The sequence below is a fragment of the Physcomitrium patens genome, chromosome 14 (genome assembly GCF_059467195.1).
Source record: "Physcomitrium patens ecotype Gransden chromosome 14, ASM5946719v1, whole genome shotgun sequence".
NCBI classification, from domain to species: Eukaryota; Viridiplantae; Streptophyta; class Bryopsida; order Funariales; family Funariaceae; genus Physcomitrium; species Physcomitrium patens.
In genome coordinates this window covers 13,251,323-13,272,201 of record NC_143423.1, presented here as the reverse complement: position 1 = coordinate 13,272,201, position 20,879 = coordinate 13,251,323, and the positions used below count along the sequence as shown (strand labels likewise).

The 20,879-nt window shown below is 43.3% G+C and overlaps 3 protein-coding genes across 12 annotated transcripts; all 3 read right to left on the bottom strand.

The window, feature by feature from the left end:
* Positions 1–748: 748 nt before the first annotated feature.
* Positions 749–14,805, bottom strand: LOC112291476 (uncharacterized). Of its 9 annotated transcripts, XM_073538924.2 has the most exons (23): positions 14,413–14,805; positions 13,164–13,192; positions 12,777–12,887; positions 12,525–12,652; positions 11,364–12,103; positions 10,933–11,021; positions 10,597–10,695; positions 9,706–10,459; positions 8,786–9,556; positions 8,151–8,304; positions 7,301–7,938; positions 6,334–7,137; positions 5,457–6,120; positions 4,975–5,230; positions 4,660–4,743; positions 3,844–4,395; positions 3,473–3,568; positions 3,046–3,204; positions 2,715–2,894; positions 2,107–2,217; positions 1,656–1,838; positions 1,323–1,367; positions 749–1,159 (listed from the first exon to the last, which is right to left on the bottom strand). In XM_073538924.2, exons 5-23 carry the CDS (start codon positions 12,049–12,051, stop codon positions 1,025–1,027), a joined length of 6,462 nt encoding a protein of 2,153 aa, XP_073395025.1. In that variant the 5' UTR covers positions 12,052–12,103; positions 12,525–12,652; positions 12,777–12,887; positions 13,164–13,192; positions 14,413–14,805; the 3' UTR covers positions 749–1,024. The 9 variants fall into 9 exon arrangements, with proteins under 9 accessions (XP_073395025.1, XP_090112061.1, XP_090112060.1 ...); XM_090255935.1 differs by having other exon boundaries at positions 12,777–13,192; positions 14,371–14,805; XM_090255934.1 differs by having other exon boundaries at positions 12,777–13,192.
* Positions 14,806–16,466: 1,661 nt separating this feature from the next.
* Positions 16,467–16,991, bottom strand: LOC112291478 (large ribosomal subunit protein eL36x). The gene has a single exon (XM_024538924.3). It carries the CDS (start codon positions 16,941–16,943, stop codon positions 16,611–16,613), a length of 333 nt encoding a protein of 110 aa, XP_024394692.1. The 5' UTR covers positions 16,944–16,991; the 3' UTR covers positions 16,467–16,610.
* A 726-nt stretch (positions 16,992–17,717) lies between these two features.
* LOC112291477 (uncharacterized) lies at positions 17,718–20,423 on the bottom strand. 2 transcript variants are annotated; one of them, XR_002972442.3, is made up of 7 exons: positions 20,184–20,423; positions 20,001–20,075; positions 19,722–19,823; positions 19,316–19,471; positions 18,806–18,916; positions 18,465–18,669; positions 17,718–18,252 (listed from the first exon to the last, which is right to left on the bottom strand). XR_002972442.3 is itself a non-coding variant. In XM_024538922.3 (7 exons), exons 1-7 carry the CDS (start codon positions 20,418–20,420, stop codon positions 18,064–18,066), a joined length of 1,014 nt encoding a protein of 337 aa, XP_024394690.1. In that variant the 5' UTR covers positions 20,421–20,423; the 3' UTR covers positions 17,718–18,063. The 2 variants fall into 2 exon arrangements, 1 of the variants encoding a protein (XP_024394690.1); XM_024538922.3 differs by having other exon boundaries at positions 18,465–18,608.
* Between the last annotated feature and the right edge of the window lie 456 nt (positions 20,424–20,879).

Genomic DNA, 20,879 nt, shown 5'->3' with positions numbered 1-20,879 from the left:
CTGTGTACTTATCATAAAAATAACAATAGTTTCATCTTATAAAATTATGCAATTCTATGGATCATATAAAGATGAGTCTTTTAGCAAAAATAAAAGTAAAACATAACAATCTTCACATCTGGTATGTATAGTAAAACTTAGAGTTAAAGTAAGACAGAATATAAACAAACGTTGTTGACTTCTACCAGCTTTTGAATTCAGAATAAGTATAGCAACACCAAAACAAGTAAAATAGAAAGTCAAACCAAAAACTCATGAGATTGCATTGAGTGGCACTGCTTTGGCGATCTACAAATCAGCCACTGTTGATGCAATTAAAATAATCGAGTCTTCTTCCCTTCCTAGAAGCAATGCAAAAGTTTACAATGTGAACACATCCACTTTTACAACAATGAAGATTGGCGTCTACGAGTAATAACATGTTGAATTGCATGGTATAATTGTCGACAAGCTTGCACCATTCAGACTGCACGGCGACAAAGGAACACCATTTGATAACATGGATTCCTCAACCGATGGAGATCTCAAAATAGAACAATTTTCGCAACGGTCGAAGAACATGGAATTTTAGGTAGAGTGCTTTCTGAGTGCCCACGACCAACTTCCACCCACACACACAAATATCTTTTGAAGTTCACTGCACGCTACTTTTCCAGATTGTAACCCAATTTATAGGCACTGGTACAGATTACACCAGACCATCCACTGGCCTTACCGCCCCTAAGAGCTGAAAAATTAAAGAAAAAACTGGAAAAACTTGGCAAGCCACATAGTCATAAATAAATGAACAAACCACATCCTTGCTACATATATTATATAGATTTTACCATTGCGGACTAAGTGTGAAGCTAAGGTTGCATGTAAGGTTGCATGTAAGCGTGCAAGATTTGTGCATACTTGGGAATCCTAAAACACTACACATTATCTTTCACATTTGATATAGTCTAGGTTGCATACACAAGCCACTCAGCCTGAATTGACAAAGTTTGGTTTAGCTCTAGCAACCTGAAATCAGCCTATTCTACTAATTCAATGTTCCTCTACACTCAGGAGTACCACAGAAGCAAGGAATTTTGTCCCCAACTTCATCGTAATTAAATTTATAGTCGTAAGTCACTTCCTCTCCGGCATCGATGTTTCTTTTTGCAAAGAAAATGACCTGCGACATTACACATAATACGTCATCACTTAATACATTTTTAAGTTCACTTTCTTAAGCACCTCTACTGAAGCTAATTCCAATCACTTGTTCCTCTTTTAGGGACGAATGAATTTAAGGAAATGAACAAGCAGCAGTTATACAGAATCTGAACAAAATATACCTTTTTCAGGTTTTCAACACAAATCACCTTGGCAACGCAATTAGGCTGCAAAAGACCAATAAAGAAGTTCAGATATATGCATTATACTTGTCCCAAACTAACTCAAAAGATATCCAGAGTAGAACCAGAGTCCAAAGGAATTCAAAGACGATTTAAGAGCCGTCTAATTAAAGAAGTGGGGAATGACCATTGCTCGTGCTAAATTACTATTAAAAAGAAAATACAAGTTCACTTCAATACTAATTGAGGACCTAGGCCTGCTTCTACAAAATGGATAAATTTCAGAATGCAAATTTGACTTGAAACTCTAACGTCTGAAAGAGGGATGCTTACCGAGCAAGAATGATTAACAAAACGAGCTATACCACCGTTGCGGGTGGCATCAATGATCTGCTCCGTGTCTATTCTGAATAGGTAGCATGCACCCTGGTATTGTAGACGCTTCCTTGAATGATATTCAACTTCGCGCTTGTCTGCAACACGATGACCTACAATCTCTCCTACGTATTCTACAACCTGATGTTACACCAACCACAGGTATTTGAGACATTATTAGACAGAAAGAATTTATTTTAACAAACTAGTTTCCAACTTCAATCTTAACATAGACCCTATTTTGCAACCGTGGAAATTCCCCCTGGAGAAATTTCGACAAAGGTACGAGCATTTTTTGAGTTTCAATTTTTTTTCAAACTACGAGTTTGTGGATAATCAGCTGCCACGACACAAAAAGCGGAGTATCTCTTCCAAATCTTCAAAAGGCTAAAGAGCTACTGATTCTTACCACTTCACGTTCTGCAATAAAATCCGTAGTGTAGAGTCCAAGCGCGTGGATTATTGATTTATAAACCGCAAGCTTCTTCCATCCTTTCTTCTGTTTGAACCGCAAATATTCCTGCAGTTTGGAATTTGATCGCAGAAAAGCTCAGTGGTATTGAATAAAGATAATTTGCATTAGCAGATACAGAAGACCACGTATACCATTACCGGTATTTGAATAGCGAGGAAAAACTCTACTCCCAAAATGAAGTTTCTACTACCTATTTGAAACATCACAATTTTAATGCTGGATGTCGCGAAGATAACGTCACATTCTAGGGAAGACAATCAGTGATGAAATTTATCCCCTTTAACAAACGCCCTGTTACATCCCCTAATGCATAACTGTATGATAATTCCCCTAATTACCCTGAAGTGGTTGATCAGTAGCACATGAATTAAAACGTGTTATGTATGGCATTGTCAAGAGTGGTCTAGGTTATGACTGATGTAACCTAAACCTTTTTACATCATTCCACAGAACCTCAAAGACAGCTTTTACATCTCAAAATATTACTTCAGAAACACATCAAGCATCGGTCGAATCCTAGCCCTTCTGCCATGTAAACTTACTTTGTGGTCAAATTTCATAGCTAAGCTAGCTGATTTATGGAGCCGACGAGTGGATAATTTACGACCACTAATTCGTAGCCATGCTGCAACTTGCTCAGGAGTCACAGCCGTGCATCCCTCCAAGGTCATTTGCTGTTGTGCATTGGCTCGTTCTTCCAGACTCGGCCTCCCTTTGTATCCCTACATTATAAGCAAAGTTCAAACTATCACCTGTAATGCTCGTTGAGAATCTCATCAAATTGGGTCGAATGGCCAAAGAGCTCAATTCCATTAGTTTCACGATCATCAACAAAAGTCTTACATAAACCAACGCTGTAGATATTAAATTCACCTCAGTACGGGCACAAACTTCTCCACTGGTTGAAGACAAAGAATCCTCCTTCATCACATCTTCCAACTCAGTACCAGAAAAATCACCATGATTCTGACATCTCCCGAAGAAACCAACTTGATTGCTCCCATCTTTTACAATTTCGCTCTGCAATAAGCCCTGAATAATAAAAACAAATAAAAAAGACAACAGTATCAGAAAAATAACATGCTAAAAAAAAAAAATAGAACTCATCTCATTTGATGACGGCAAGTCAATCCAAAATCTTGAAAGACAAGCAAGACATCAAAGCGATAAGCTGTACAAAAGGATAACTAGTGACTTTCAACCCTGTGCGTGAAAAGCTGCCGTTAAAAGAACTTGTATTCATATGAATACTAAAGCCTACATACTTCTCCAAACACTGCAAAATTTGTGGAGATTATACCTTCTCATGAGCACACCAAACGTGAAATGGAGTTGAACATTTCGGTACACGACAGTGCATGCAAGCACCACCTTTCTTCTGACACATGGAGCATAGCTGCAAGTTTATGCGTCACCATCACATTCAGGTCAAAAAATGTCATGCGTACCAGTAATGCCCCAATTGAATAGACATAAACGTTGAATTTAAATCGATATACCAGCAACCATTTGGAGAAAATACTCATATACTAGGCAATCCCTCTCGTATAAAAATAGCCTACTCAAACTTCCACTGAAGTGAACACAATAAGATTTTTTTATGTCCGTGCAAACTGCAAACCAGAATCTGATGAACAGTAACTTTGACAGCCAGGTTACCGTCCAACTCACCGCCTTCCGCCGAGAATTTGTTACTCTGGATACATCAAACGCTCCCATCGTGCCCATGTTCAGACACCGCGTCCCAGGCATCCACAAAGTGCACACCATATGCGCCCACTGTTTAGCTCCTGCATCATGCATGATGCTTCGAACCGTATTGTTACTTCTCCAGCTTTCATGGCCTGATTTTGAATTCACACCCCTGTTGGACCATTTCACAATGTTGCCACCACTGCTCCCGGGTTGAGGACTATGCTTCAGACAAGCTTTGCAAACCGAACTGTCATCTTTAAGCTCCTCAAAATCACAAATTTCACATTTTCTGACTTTCATATCCATGTTCTTCGCACGTACTCCTGTCAGACCAGCTGACAACCTGCCCCTGGAAAACTTAATGTTGTTCACTGCTGACAAGGGAGTTTCACTATTTTTCTCTGAAAACGGCTCAGGCACACTCTCACCCTTCGCATCTCGCCAGGTTTGCAGCAATCCAAGGCAGAAATCTCGAGCTTTATGAACGCGTGTCATTGCTCCACCACCGTATCCACAAAGAACACAAATCTACGTGAACAAGAGCAACCTCTCAATTTCTCCATTACCACAATCATTAATTCATCCTTATTCTATCTCAATCAAGGTCATCGTTACAAAAAATAAAATCGAGTCCTTTTCAATTAAATTCCAGGAATCCAAACAAGAGTTATGCTTTGTGAGTTATATCATAAAACGCATTTTTATTTTAAAACATATCAATATCCAGTTGACATTAAGAGTGCAATAGATCTGCAATGGTGTATCCTTTAGAACAGGGAGGAAAACTCTTACTGGATTGATTACTCTAGATTTGCAAGTACGACAAAACCATGGTCCTTTTGGGACCTTCGGCACTCCATAACAAGCTTGATGGACCTGCGCATGCAATCAATGCATCTTAACCATTATGAAAGTATAGTCACCCTTCACCAACCATACTAAATTGCCACGAAATTACAAATTCATACAAAAAAACACAAATGAATTCACCACTCTTGCCAACAGACACTGAAAATGCCTGCAAGAGCACATCTAAACTAAATTCTTCGTGCCCGCATCAAGAGACAAAGCTACCACAAAACTACAGGTCAATGCTAAATTGTTCACCTTAACCGGGCACCGAGCACAACACAATAATTTGTTGTAACTGGCTGAGCTAAAAATTCCGCACACATCACACATGAATTTCCCACTTTGGCCAAGTGGATTAATCTGAAAGCTTCTAGGTCCTTTTTCTTTATTCCTCATTGAACTTCTACCGTTTACATCCGACGGTTGGGACTTGTCTTTATTATGCAGCTTGGTACCAATCAACGGATCCTTCACAGTCTTTTTCTTCCCCAAATGTAACACTCGCTTGCAACTGCACGAGACCAACATCACACAAGTAAACTTATAAAAGCCACGAGGTTCTGTTTGTCAAACGACACCTAACTGAAAACATTATATCAAAAACTAACCACACTGACATAACAAGAGCTGCACAAACAAAGACTTATACACATCGTACCATCGAAAAAGGCAGAATCTTCTGCATATACCGACAACCTAAATACATCCTCATGAAACTGTACATGTTATAAAGGTACCTCTTCAGAAGTTCACCATGCTCCAAAGTTCCATCAGTTATGCTTGCACTATCTTCCAACTTATTCAATGCATGCACCAGTTTCGGTCTCTTAGCGCTCAATTCTGATATAGATGACAGATCTGATGGCCTCTTTAGTTTCAGCACTCCATTTCCTGTTAATCCAACCTTCATTTGCCCTTGCAGATGCCTCAATTCGAGTTGCGTCGAATTAATTTCTACTACATGCACTCCTACCGATACTCTTGTATTCTTGGCTTGCAACCCTTCCACCACCTCTTTGTTTCGCTTCACCTTGCTTGACCGCACCTGCTTTCCAATGGGTAAACTCTGCCGACCAAACTTTCGTTGAAGCTTCTCTTTGAAGTCGTTGCTGCCTGCTATTGATCTCACTTGTGATATCTTGCACACGAATGTCCCTTCCATTCTAGATACCATATTTCCTGCTTCTATCTGTGCATTTTTGCTTCTAGGCCACTCCACTCTCCTTCGTTTCAAGCTTCCTGTCCTAGCTGACCTTTCACCCCGAGGAAAATGGCCAGCTATCATTCCCACAGACCATGCCCTTGTAATCGCATTCTCCGTTTGTACTGCTGCTGTCACCTGTTTGGCAGCTCTTGCGACTGCCACATCCTCATTCTCTAGAAACTCGAATACTGAAGCACCTGGTCCACCCAAATTATTGTTGCTAGTCAACTTCAATAGATCTTGCACTTTCCGATTTTATGCATCTACTTTCTTATGCACTACTATGGCTCTACCTTCTGTCTTCCATGTTACTCCAAAGTCAGAGTGGTCCTAATCCATAAATTCTTTTACACGGCCGGTTATGTCACTGTCAGACCTTATATACAAAGCTAAACTATAGTGCATAATACCTTCTTTTCTCACTTTCAGAGTTCCATCTCTCGGTTGATGCAAGGCAGCCCGACATTGTGCAGCTACTGGAACAGGGCCAGCTTCTGCGGCCTGATTCAGTATTACGCTCAATGATATCATCCGCCCATTTCGTGGGCTTGGTCCCGAAGGCGGAGTCGTCGGACTGCGAAGCCTCTTAGTCACAATATTTGGCATCTCAATGGAAACTTCAACGCCTGCTTTCACAGAATCTGAACCAGAATCTGAATCACTAGGTCTCGAAACTTCCACACGGGCCTTTGTTAAATCCTTGGACTTTCCGACCTTAGACCAACTCCTGCCATCCTTTGCACTTATGCGACCCTCTGCATTCGCATCTGCTCTCCAATCTCTTGTGCTACTTTTCAGGTGTGGTTTTATCTGGATCCTTTTCTTCGCTTTTTGGTGGTTCAATCTCTGAGGGACTCGGATCATCAGGGTTCCCGTCTTCTTCAAAGCAGCCTCACCCACATATGCCGCCTCTAAATACTCCTCTGTCACGTTTGTCGCCTTCACTCCTTGGTAACGTCGAGTTGTAGATAGCTTTCGCCGCTTTGAATTCGATGGCATCTCTACAGTTGATTCTCTCATGTATTTCTTCCAACCATCCGGTCTGATGAGCCTTTCATGTACCTGAGATACTGTTGCATTCTCTGATGTAATTTGAGGTTCCAACTGCTGCCCAAATGAACACACCGGGCTGCCTTCCTCGTCATCTCTTCCATCCAAACGCGACCCTAACCATTTCCATTTCCTGTTCCTGTACTGCTTCCTGTGCAATTTGCCTGCATTGACACGGGTGTGCACGTATCCAATACATTCTCAACAAAAAAAAAATAAGAGGACGTTACATAACCCAATGTGCATCCGCACTGTAACCTCGACAGAGCAGTAATGCAATCCTCAATACAACCAACACTTTCACAAGGATCGCGACAAAGCACTCGCCTGTGATTTCCACTGGTTCTGCTTCCACCTCATTGTCCTCAATGTCCTGTCTGCTGTATCCCACGGCGCCTCTCTTTCCACCTTTCTTCACCATAAGCATCTTCCACATACTGCTTGACGACGGACATCCCAGAGACGATGGGGAAGCCACCCCTTCACTCTGATCCTTCAAAGCCGATGAAACATTCGCATCCCTGCCCAAATTCACATCCAAGCCGTCTGAAGAAGAGTATCTCCATACACCGGATGCTTCGTCCACTGCAACAGGAATGCCTGTAGTGCTAAACACTTGCATATTTAAAGGTTCTTCTTTCCCATCTACAGAACACCCTTTGTCAAAAAGCCCGCTCGAGACAACCTCTGAGTTGTTCGAACAAGCCTTCGCGTCCGGGGTGATCTCATCTCTCCCTAGAGCACCTCTCTCCGCTGCAGTCCTATTTGCAACGGTATTCGACAAGAAGTTTTCGTTTCTCACATCGACTGCTTCCATGTATACCTCTGACTCAGTCCCTGCATATTTGTCCTGAACAGGGTCTTCAGGTGCATTACGATCACCTTCAGCCAAACCCACTTTCGTTGCAGCCTCCACCGTGCTTGCATGACAAGCGTTTTCCTTCAGAAAAACTTGTCCTACAAGCCTGAACAAACACCACGACACTCACATTACTAAGTCATGATCAGAAGAACAAACTTGATTTCTCAAGACCCCCTGAAAAACAACACCAACTTCTCATTCAATGAACTCGATCCATAAGCCCCTCTGCACCAACCTTGAAGTTCCAATCAACACTACCTTACTTCACAACAAGACCATCGACATTCACTTCCACAGACGTTATAGCCACCCCACCTTGGTACAGCTTGCCCTCTCGCTAAAGTACTTGCTTTTCTGCATTTCAAACAACTGCATTGTATGCCCCCTCCACTCAAAGGTGGAACCTCCACGTAGTCTTGATCACCGATGACCCGCATTTCGATTCCCCTCACGTTCCCTCCTGCCAATTCTGCAACACCCACTTTCACACTATCAGACCATGGCACTGCCAAGACGGACTGCAGGGCAGATTCATTTTGCAAGACAAAACCTCCATGAATGTTCTCCCGAAACCATATCACCCCAAGCAAGCAAAATGTAGCTCCTAACATCTACACAACTTTGAGAGCAAAACAGAAGACGAATTTGCACACTTCAGACTTCACTTTCATGAAGCTTGCTTTCACCATGACATTAACTCAACTTGCGTAGAAACATTTCATTTGGCACTTCCGATTCCAAACCGACATGAGACCGGTCTTCCCTTTGTATGTCCTGAGCTACTTCCAGCATCTCCAAACTCTCTGTTTATATTCTAATTCTGTCTGTCACCAAACTCAGACTCTCCAATACATGTTCAGCATCTATTGCTTGTCTTAACACCTCACACGTTGTACAGCAGTCTCCAGCCACAGATTTGTGCACCGTAAGCTGGTTCATAAACGACGCACCTTGTTCTCGCATAGAAAGTGCACCTTTTGAATACTGCTCAGCTCGTCCAACATTTCCACTCTCCGCGGTCCTTCCACAACCAATTCTCAAATCGTTCAAACCCTGTTTCCTTGCCAGGAACTCCCAAAACATTTCCCCACCGCCCACAGTGGGTCGAACATACAAGTCTGCATCACCAGACACATTTCTCGCGAACATTTGTCTGACTGGAACGTCGTTTAATTGCGCATCTGAAATTTCCAGTCCCCTTGCACGATACGTGAACGATGACTGTATAGCTGCTTCCAGAAGCCTTTGCCCTGTCTTGTTGCTCACCTCCATCAATACCATTGAGCTAAGCGAATCCAACGTCATCTCATTCTCCAATATCACACTCCGAGACTGACCTGTGTGTGAAAAGAAATTTGCTGACTCTGATTGCTTAACCTTTAATTGACGATCCTTGCTGTTGCTTAATACGGTTGACTGCATTATGCATTCTAGGGACATAAGTTTCACTTGAAACTCTGATACGTTGTCGGGTTTGAATCCCGCTTGTGAAGAATGTGGCATCTGCCTCGTACTCGGCGTTACACTACAATAATCTGACTTTACATTCTCTGCACGGCTGTCCATTTCGCAATTAACAAGGCCATCTGCATTTGCATAAACTGGTTTTCGAGCCGTGTAAAAACCACATTGATCTCTCGTCTGACCGAGGATGCCAGAAAATTTGGGCAGTTCCGCCGGATTGAACTTCTGTAGATTGTGTTGCAGCTTTCCATCCCACACTGTCAAATCACACCAAAATTATCACATAAATTCTGAACCAATACACACATACATACATTTTAATGCCATCGCCTGGACCAGCCTAATCACAGTACCTGGTACCGGCATGAAAATCACGCGAAACAGAAAACGCACTTAAGCCAACAACCTTTTCTCATGATCTGCTCGAACAAATGAGGGTTCGGATGCCCCACATTCGAGATTGCCATGGATGAAAAAGCTGTCTCAGTCGCCTGTGTTTGCTGAGATGGCTGCCCCAACCGTAGCTCAAAACTCGATGAAATGCCATTCTCTCTTGTGTGAGATTCTTGCCCCTCACTTACTCTGGAGACTGGATGGATCACGCCTCTCTCGTTCCTCGCAGTTCCATACAACTGCTGTGCCGGCAAGGAATACCGCTGACTTCCATCATTTATGAAGTTGTTCCCATTGCTCATGGAGGCAAGACCTGAATGCGGCGTGCTATGTAAAGCTTTGGGCTCTAAGTTTTGCTGACTCCTTAAAAGAGTTGGGTGCGTGGAAGCCTCGTAGAAGTGGCCCGACATCATATCTGATGATATGCTCGTGTTTCTATGTGGTTGCTCATAATTCCTCAACACTGCCTCACTCAGATCCACCATGATATCTTTTCTTGCACGCCATGAACCGTACTTCGTATTCGAAACGGACTCCGTCGTACGAAGCGTCGAAACATTCTTGTTCGCTATTGAGGCATCCCACATCTGTGTCATTCTATTTTTCATCATCAGACTGTTCTCGCCGCCTGACCCATCCACTTCTTTCTGGCAACTTTGTGTCGGCACCGCTTTACACTTTCTGTTTCCAGCTACGCAGTTCCGCTCTGCCTTTAAAGAACCAACATCCAGCCAATCCCAACCCACGTTGTCCTCCGGCACATTCACCTATCGCCCAAATCATCCTTCCGTCAGCAGAGCCGCACTTGCACAACATGTCTAACATGAAGTACTTCCACAACCTTTTATAAATACACATCATCCAATTCGAAAATAGCTATCCACAATCCTGATCCAAAGTTTACCCCATATTGTGAAAAGAATGACTTGCGCCACTGCACTAGAGTTTCACCACCCTCCATAAACACAACTTCGCCAGGATTTCCAGCGTTGATCCCTAAATGCTGTACGCAACCACACCACAAACTCATCATAATTATCGGTTAAAAACCCAAGCCGAATTTATCGCTCCAATACCTACTCCTCATGCAAGATCAACATAAACACAATAACAATGCAATTTTTCTAATTGGTTCATATCGCCGTTTCAGTAAGGGCCCTCATCAGCTATTGACCCTTTTACGATGATTCATACCAACAAACCAAGGACCCTCATCACCACCCATACAAATCAGAAATACCTGGGTAAAACTCCTAACTGACATATGTTGATTGTGGCAGGTGCAAGTCACCCCCAAGCGCCGTGAGTCAGTCAAGCACAGCTGCCCACCTGCCACCATAGTTGGCACTGTTCAGACCAAGATTCATTTAGAGAACACGTTCCAAACCTAGCCGCCATGCAATCTATCACGTCGTCGGCTTCCGTTCCGACTCGTTTGCAAGAGGGATGGAACCGTTGTGAATTTTATATGCAAAATCATGGCTTGATACCACCAAAATGCACGTAGACTCATAAAGAATGTCATATAGTGCACAATCAACCTCAACCCGCCAAACGTCAGAACTATAGCATATTAAATCAGCACCGCATTGTAACTAACATCAGTCTCCTTCGTACGTGAGTGAACAATAAGAAAAAGAATATGCAAAAAGGCTCTTAGAAGGCACTCACCAATAGGTACTCCAAAGTGACTCATACAATAAACTCGAAGACCTCCTGACGATGCTGGGCCAAGAGCAGAATAAGACTGGCTCAGTAAACCGTACCCCATGTAACATGAGGTAGTGTCACCTGTATACGGATCACGGTTGGTTGATGAGAGAGTCGAGGTCCGCACTCTTTGATACTGCTGCCTTTGTCTCTCTGACTCAATCAACCACTGAGAAGAAGAAAGATGCCGGCCGGTCTCCGGTACCCGCTCAGGTGCACCTCTGCCGAAAATTGAGCTGTGCGTCAAAAGTTCCGCATCTGGTGTCATTGATCCACTGACAAAGAAACTATCTAGTATCCTTCCACCAGTCACGGCACTTAAGTCTCTTTCTTTTTCAATACATGCATCTGCACCTGTAGTCCACTTCGCACTTCCATCCACACAATTTGCTTGTGAAAGGTTGAAAGAAATTTGAGCAGGCCATCCGCTGTATCCATCAGGAGCTGACATATTCATGTAACTGAACTCAGGAGAGGAAGCCATTAAAGGTGGCCGAGAACCGACGGATGGAGGATTACTTGCCCTTGGTGGATACTGCTGCAGCCTAGAAACTGTGGCCAAAAGTTCAGACCTGAACTTGCTAGCACTGGAACCATAGTTTATCATATTCGGAAATGGCGGGTCTTGATTGAAGGTGTGCTCGATCATGCAGACCTCCTTGCCCACAGTAGCCTGGGAACTGCATTTGATCCATCTCGAACTGACACGCAAATAACCCATGTCACAGCAATGATCAGCACAATTAGTAAGAGCAAAGGACAAGATCCTTGACAATCCCAGCAAATTGAGCTGGACTAAGACATGTTATGTCTAAAAATTATATAAGCTTGTATAACAGATTCTTCATATCAAGCGGTAGAGAACGATGCTACAGAAGAAAACTAGAATTAGATTCCTGAAGTAGAGTGTAAAAGATCAATAGCAACAGGATTACTGCTCTATGACTAACAAGCCCTTTTATCAATTGTGTACAGTTAGTGTTGTATGCTTGTTCTCACGATGTACGTGTTGATCAAGAATATCCAATATTCAAAGCAAGAACAAGTGGTATCCTCTGTGATTGTACGAAGAAGATGTGAATAGATGTGACGCGAAAGACGACAGAAACATTAGGTGCTTACATGTCTCACCGATCTCTACTTGATAAATCTTTACAGCTTCAACCGATGAGCCAATCCCATTTTGCATCGTCCTCGACTTCGGCGGACCTACGATTACCAAAACTTGAATGTAGGTAGGGGTGCAGGCACTATGTCACGAGCATTAAAAATAGGTCAGAGAAGGCATTCTGAGTATCGCCAACAAAGACATTGCTACTTCCCAACATATACACCCTTGCTGAGAACCTGCAACTTCACCGAAATGCAAATCACCTGGTTCGGTGTTGACGGACCCGGCTGCACGGATGACTTACTCGAGGATGTACTCGTATTCCACATCTCCATGATCATCCCCCTACTTCGAAGACTCCAACCAAATTCGTTCTGAAATGGCGAGAAAAGCTCAGTCTCGCAATCCTCTCGACAATATATGGTCAGTCCCTTCTTCAAACGTTAAAAGAGTAGAAAGTTTTTTTCTTGTATGTCTTGAACATAATTTTCTATTGGATGCCGAAGTGAACTTAGTGAACGCTGTTGGATCACTAATCGGATCTCAGAGGGCAAATATAGTAATATAGCAGTTAAGTTTTACATATAAAACTTGACCCTTCGTATTTCTGCACTATGGCCGTAGCCCAGTCCGGGTTGAGACTCACACACCAAAACCTCCGCTGCTCCCAGCTTTGAGTCTGCATCACCGGAAACATTTTACAGACCAAGCATCGCATCAAAGCCAAAGTATAGTCTGAATTTAGAAACAGAATTCAATTTATCTGCGACAACATCATTTCCGAGGCTCTACTTCGATTCGATATCGTCGTGTTTGCATGTAGCAAGAGAAAATGTAAGAACCAAAGATGTCATTACTGGTAAATACGACAACGCAGCTGCCACTTCTGCTATGTAACGAAAATGAATCGATTAATTCAGCTTGTGTTGACTTAAAACTTGTTGAATACAAATATGATATTATCGAGGGTTCATATGATAATCTTTGCCGGCTTAGGCATATCCTGCAATCTTTACAATTCAAATGAAATTGTGAGCCGGTGATAAAAAAATACATCCCTTCTCAGAATACTCAACCAAATCCTTCAATCACTAATCGAAGTAAAAAGCAATTTTGACGAAATGCTAGTTCTTACCAAGATAAATGACCGCTAGAATGATGACATGATTGTGAACTTCAATAATCAAACGGCTGATGATACAGAAAAGAAATGACAGAGGATTTAAGGGGTTTAGAAAATGACTCGATAATTGCCTACTGTTGCTACATGGAGCCAGGTATTTTGTGGAGCATTCTTAGCAAGACTTCACACAACATTGCAAAAGACCTGTCCAAATTCCATTTCCTGGCAGAGCTGCTCCTAATTGCATCAACATCAAAAAATAAGTTACAAAAATAACATATGTGTTTTGACTGACAGCATTCGGCTTGTAATGCAAGCCTTCCCTACTATGAGCTCGAGCCCTAAACCACTCTAAATGTCATAAACTACAATGCTCACAGAAAACAGTCACGCTGATATGTTACGCAAACTGGAAACGATAACTTCTCTTGCGATTCCTTCCGAACTTGAGACTAATCACCTCTAATCCCAGAGGCAGGCTCGCTACACACAGCCTCCACAAACTACCCGCAACAAGACGTGCAAAATCAACTGAAATTACCAGTTCCTTCTGGAAATCATAACACCACATGCACAATGGCCTCGGTGTGTCAGTCCCCCCCCCCCCCCACTCGCAAATCCGATCACAAAACTACAATGCCCGGCCCTCCCGCAACCCCTCGATCCTCTCAGAATTCTCCTCTCTCCGCCAAAGAATAAAACAATGCAGCACCATAATCACCATCACTCCGCACCTCCCGATGATAATCCAAGTAAATTCAGGTCGAAGAACCCACCCTCCCCTCACTCTCCACAATCCCAAGAGCTCTCCCGTAACGGCATCTGGTTGAAATCCACCTGATCTCCAGGAAGAGAGAGGAATAGATCAATATTTTCAAAAAATCCAGCAACGAAATAAGGCGAATATCACATCGGTGATGCAAATTGCAGCAATGAAGTGGAGGGAGGAGAGGAGTAGGAGGAGCCATGAAATTGTCGTTCAAGCCGAAATAGCTTTGCACATTTGATGTGGAAGTTTTTTCTCCCACTCCCACCCTCCGTCACACACACTCTCTCTCCCTCTCTGTCTCCGTTCACTCTGCATTCCAGTGTGTGGGCTCTAGGGTAAGGACCACCACCGGTGATCCCCAGTTGCAAGAGTGGCCCTGACCGTGGTCTGGGACCCCAAGAGAGCTTCCTACTTGACAAGTAGGATTCCAATCGGCTACATGGACATCATGGTGGGGAGTGGAATCTTATTGAGGTGATTTCTCAATGTCGTAAATGAGCAATTCAGAACTTACATATTTATTAACTAGATTGGAGTTTTATTTTGCGGCTCTGGGCGTGCTGTGAATCTCAGAAGTGAAAAATCTTGCACATCTTTGACAAATACAGTGCCACTTCTTCCTCCATTGTCAAAAGCCCATCGCCCATGTCTATGTGTGCGAGAGAGTATGTAAGTGGCTTTCTAACTTGAGATTTTCCCATGTATGTCAAAAAAATAAACACAATGCATTCGGACTAAATATTCCTTTCCCTTAAGATTACCTTTCACATGATGACTTTGTGTTCACATTGATGATCCAGGTGCCATAATGAAACTTCGATTAGAAACATGTTGCAAAGCTAGAGAATCTGACTACACATAACTTGTCACCAAAAAATTGATTCAGTAAAGGAATGATCGGTAGTGGGAAAATACTACCAATGTTTTGAAACATGTTATGCAATACTTGGATTGTATCAGTGGGGTCAAACAAAAATGAGTATCTATCAAACATTTTTAAATAGTTTTTCATGCTGCCGATGCAATCGTTCAGGATTCCACCGCTCTAGGATACAAGATCACGATGATTACAACTGTTTCAGGAATACGTTCGTAATTAGATTTAGCAAAAAAATTGGCCCAGTGAACTGTACGAGAATACCCCCACAAACAACTAAATGAATGAGAGAACAGAGGCGATATAAACCCCTCAACAAGGACCATGAGATTACGCTCTTGAGAAGTACATGAAACTTATGTCTACTACATGGGAATGTTTCTCAAAGTACTGTAGCGACAATTGTGTAAAGGTGCCAGCCGCCCTGAAGAAATATCTACTGAAATTGAACTTGAGCGTGAAAATCTGAAGATGGGAGAAAAGTGAGAGAAGAAGTCCACACGTAAGGGCTAATTTACCACGATCAAAGACGACATTACTGACAATGCCATTATGTAAACCACTATTTAACAGTAGATAGTCAGCAAGAGAACTAACAATCTGTATAAAATACCAGATATCTGTCTTCAGTGCGGACAAGACAAACGAGATGCCCCTCCGTGAGGGACGAGGTACAAACTATGCTTACATGAAAAAGTTGACACATCAGGTCCACATCCTGGAGTAATGCAATCGAGGTCTACAAGAAAATCTGTGAAATAGAATAGCTTGGTACTTCCATCAGATTACCACAGCAAGCAATCTATCAAGAGTTAGAACTTCAATCAGACTCATACGAAGATGTGATAGCCAACCGTGGACTCCGGCTCAACCACAAAATATAACCCGAACTTATAAACGAATTTCAGCGCATCAGAACCATGACTAAACTTGTGAGTATGCAAGATTAAATCTAGACAGCTCTACCAACCACAAGGATAAACCCTTTGGAAGACAACTGGCTCAGCAGTTCAAGAAAAACAGCAACTACAGCATCAAACAAGAGACAAGAAAGAAGAGCAAGAGAAGAAACCAATTAAATCGTGAATTAAAAACGAGAAAATAGGGAAGATTAAGACACGAAATGCAAGTAAGGCGCCGGGCTAGTGGAGGTCTCCAAATCTACAGTGCAAAGAGATAGCCGGTGCGTGAAAGGAGAAGTTCTTTATTGCCACACTCCCGCACGTAAAAATAGATCAACAAACCAGCGCAGCTAAAGAACTCAAACCTCATACCAACACCCCGGACACGAAACCCTAATATATGCAATGGGGTTTACCCCCAGGGGCCTACTTCTTCTTCTCAGCGTGACCACCAGCGCGCATCTTGCGCAATACTGTGGTCATCTCCTCTCTCTTGCGCTTGGCGCGCAAGTGGGTACCGAGCTTCCTCTTCGCAACCTTGAGGGCACGCTTGTCCTTACCGACCTTGAGCAACTCAGTGATACGCTTCTCATATGGAGCAAATCCAGCGACTTCGCGAATGAGGTTACGGACCATGGAGGTACGCTTGCCGAGCTTGCCCTTGCTAGCGGAGGGCCGCTGGGCGATATCCCGCTTCGTCACTTGGTGACCCCTGTGAAGCCCGACCGCAATCCCATTGCTCACCACTGACGGCGCCATTGCTGTAACTTCTGCAAATTCGAGTGCGTCCGCAGTCGCCCCTCACACCTTGCAGAAAGGAGGAGCCGATTCTCAGCCCTAAGCTTTGTTCTCATGGGTATCAGCCAAGACGAATGAATTAACCCCACTGAGATGAATAGACATGACATTCATCCGTTCGACGGCCGCTTACGTTAACCCTAGTTTTCGGGCACTTCGAGACAACGTTAGGAACGTTTCTACTGTTTAGTCATTTGAATATTCCTGACAAAGTGATATGTTGCAATTTGCGCTAAATCCTACTGGTGTACGTAAAGACCATTCTTTAAATTTCCTGGTGTTATTGACTATGAAGATTTCAGACTTTATCATTCACCCTCCAACAATGTTACTGTTAATACCTGCAGATGTAATTGAGACTACTCATTAAACCATAAAACTAAGTCAAATTGTGATGCATCTGACAGCATGACTATTTTTTCATTGATAAAAATTCGATTTTGACATGTGTCACAATATTAACATTGTTAGAATTCTTAAAAATTACACAATCCATTCCTGCAGCACATCTCCAGGTGGTGCCGCCTCTGCGGTCTTTGGCCTTGCATGCCAACTCCATTGCCGTTCAGAAGGTCGATCGGAGCCTGTATGCATTCTCATCGATTCTAGATGCACGTTGTACATAATCCTGAATCATCTTTATATGTGGATAGAGTGTTACAAGTTATCGCCATTGATGTTAAATTAACATTCAAGCAAACAAGCGCTAGGGTATATCCACAGGTAGTACACAACTTTTAAAATAATAAGTAAATTAAAATAATGCAACATAAGTTTCGACAACTCGAAATGGAGATTGAAGTCTAGAGCAGGATTCTGGATAGCCAAGTCCCATCTCCACAACGACTGCGCTAAACAAAAGTAAATTCCATCAGGGAACGCCTCTCCCAAGGTTCTCTTTCACCTACAACTACATTACACTTGTTCCTAGCAATATTTCTAGCCTCACCTGAGAACAAAGAACCCTCTTGTTTGAATCCCTTGAGCCCAAACAGCTCACGAGATTGTATCGAATACAGTACAAACGTTACATAATCAGGTTATGAAGTTTGATTTGATGTAAAGGTCTGCCTTCAGAAACTTAATTGTCGTCATTCTTAAGAGATTTCTGATTGAATTTGAACTCTCCTACAAGTCTGTCGAACCAACCTTGACCAGCCTTGGAACCTTTTCTGCTCTTGAGAATCTCTTCAAGCCTTCTGTATGAAGGTCGCTCGGATTCAACTCCAACGCATTCATTAGTACCACCGGCTTCATCTATGACAAATACCTGCGGGAAAACCATACTGAAGTTCATATTTTGTAGAGGTTTTTCTAACATCCTGTCGTAAGATTCGAGAATGACCAAGGGTGGCTGCTACGTTTAGACTCAAGGAACGTCAAATGTACATCACCTCCCTCCTAAGTGTGTAAGCAAATTAACGTAGATGCAAATTGCGAAGAATCAGATTAACATGGCAGAATCAGAATGTACAACGATACCTGCCAATCGCCGGGGTATCTTCGCATAAGACACACGTCTTCTCCGAGTATGCGACTACGCTTCAGGAAATACACGACCTCAAATGTATTGACGAGATCCTCTCGTGCTTTCTTACGTGCTCCAAATCCAAAATCCGACACAATCTGTAGCAACCTCTTCCTTTGAGCTCTTTAAGCTGCGGATATTCCTAAGAGATTTACAACTCTGCATTAACCATGTATTTGAAATGTGATCTATTTCTGTCCCAATTCAGGACGTTTCATAACCATAAGTTGCGCAACGGTTATATGTAACGTTCTCCCCTAAGGTACAAATAAGGCTTCAATCGTTTGAATCTCACCTGTCCAGGTTGCCACTGGGCATTCACCAACAACAAAGGACGATGGGGCACAGAAGCCAGGGCCTCTACAGCGTCGAGCGTCTCAGGAGTAGGGAAAAGAACCGCAGCAATCTGTTATTGCACATACAAGAATAATGTTAATTACTTCCACTAATAATTCCTTACCAAATTCTAGAACTACTCAACAAAGGCGAAGAACAGAAGAAATTATCATTCCCCGATTAGCACATGACATCCTTGATCAGGGACACTATTATTATCTTCTCTCAATTATTTCAATTTATTCATACATCTCCGACATTGTAATACCTGTTGTCAACTCACAGCGGTTACTTTTTATGGCTCGCAACCTACTGTAAACATGATGGTTCACATGACGCACTATCACTCTGCCTCTCCAACCAGCCACTAGCTCCAGCAATTCTGAAAAATCCGCCTGAATAAAATGCTACGCTGACGTTCTGAACAGCAGATGAGTAAGTACAATGATGTAGAGAACTTTTAACATACTTCGTCACTTTCCCAACCACCCACTGCGTCACTGTCGTCAATAATGTAGGTGCGGCAACCACCATCTTTTTTTTGAGCACTCGCCGTATCCAAAAGCCCCCTAAGCAAAGTCGATACAAGCGGCGCTCCAGCCTTGAATTGCATCTCAATACCTCCCTGATTTTCCACAGAAGCACGAAGGCAGCCCCTGGCACCAGACCTTGAGTCAATTCTTGAGTGAACCATGATATGGTACAGCGAGAAAATCAAATAGGAGATGAAATGAAAGTGTCATAGTCTCACAGACAGTGCCCATATCATCACTAATGACGAAACACGATGTCCAAATTGCATAAGCTGGTGCTGGAGTTCTTGCGAAGGAAATAAGGATTTGGAGGACAGATGACAGATTTTTAATTTAACTTACCGGCCAATCATCAAGATCTGTTGCACCAATTAGGGGAAGAATGATCTCCAACATCATTCTTATTTTTTCATCTTTAATCGCTTGCTGGCAAGCTTGTCTTGCCTGCGAACACGTCAGCGAACATATCTCATGCTCTGCTATGAGTGTGAGCTTCCCCCTGCCTCAATCAAATGGCAACAATGTCCACGAAAAGTTTGAAGAAGTCTACATCGCCAAATACTCAAAATTCGGTACGCATTCACATAAAAATTAAGTACATTGAAGGCCAAACTCAAGTACCTGCGAGACACTCTCGTCTACCGAGGCAGGTAATGGAAATTGCCGCTTCTTGCCAGCCGGTAGACCGAGAACTTCCTGTGAGAGTTAAATTCCTTTATCCTGAGATTTAGGTCACGTTCCCAAAACACCAACCAAAGCCACAGAAATCATAACGCCCACAACTGAAGTGCAAGAGCGTCGCACCTCCGTGGTAATAACGTCATCCTCGTTAGAACTGGCTGTCACGAACCCACGCCTGCTCGATCCACCTCTTCGTCCCACCATCCCCTTCATCGTCAATTTCACATTCTGTGGCGTGACCAACGCGGATGATCGCAGGTGCGTCACCCGAGAAGGCAAAGCGCTATTCCCAGGCGCAGACACCGAACTTCCGTTTCTCAAACACGCGGAACACCTAGTAAGGACGGCTGACGAAGACATGGTGACAACAGCAAGGCTCCTAGCTACCGCAGCGAGCAATCTCTTAACTTACAACCTCCGCAAAAAAATAAAAAAATAAAAAAAATAAAAACTGCCTTCGTCCACTTCCTTTTCCTCACAACGAGCTACCAGGACGCAATCGTCCGCCAAGACCAAATCCCCGAGGGACAGAGTGGTAAGGCGGATGGGGCTGGTCACGGGCCACGTCGCCATGCATGGCGATAACGCAATCGGGAGGGTCCTCCAATACCAAGAGCCCACTGAGACTGCCATTATCTGCTTCGAAGATCCCTCACAAGCCTGCCCCCGGAGCATTCTCCCTCCGGATGGAGGCCTCTCGCGCTTTTACCCCCATCATGTTTGCCACCCCCCACTCTCCTAGGCGTTGACCCTTGTCCACGTGGATCCTCGACGTTGACTCGTGGCCAAAGGTGGGTAGGAGACTTGCTTGTGCAACTT

Coding starts and splice junctions, on each gene's coding strand:
- LOC112291476 (XM_090255935.1), bottom strand. CDS start 12,051: ATGATCGAGCACACCTTCAATCAAGACCCGCCATTTCCGAATATGATA. Junction 10,696..10,932: donor CAGTTAGGAGTTTTACCCAG/GTATTTCTGATT, acceptor GGTTGCGTACAG/CATTTAGGGATCAACGCTGG. Junction 9,557..9,705: donor CGAGCAGATCATGAGAAAAG/GTTGTTGGCTTA, acceptor GTGATTTGACAG/TGTGGGATGGAAAGCTGCAA.
- LOC112291478 (XM_024538924.3), bottom strand. CDS start 16,943: ATGGCGCCGTCAGTGGTGAGCAATGGGATTGCGGTCGGGCTTCACAGG.
- LOC112291477 (XM_024538922.3), bottom strand. CDS start 20,420: ATGTCTTCGTCAGCCGTCCTTACTAGGTGTTCCGCGTGTTTGAGAAAC. Junction 19,824..20,000: donor TAGACGAGAGTGTCTCGCAG/GTACTTGAGTTT, acceptor ACGTGTTCGCAG/GCAAGACAAGCTTGCCAGCA. Junction 19,472..19,721: donor CAGATCTTGATGATTGGCCG/GTAAGTTAAATT, acceptor GTGGAAAATCAG/GGAGGTATTGAGATGCAATT.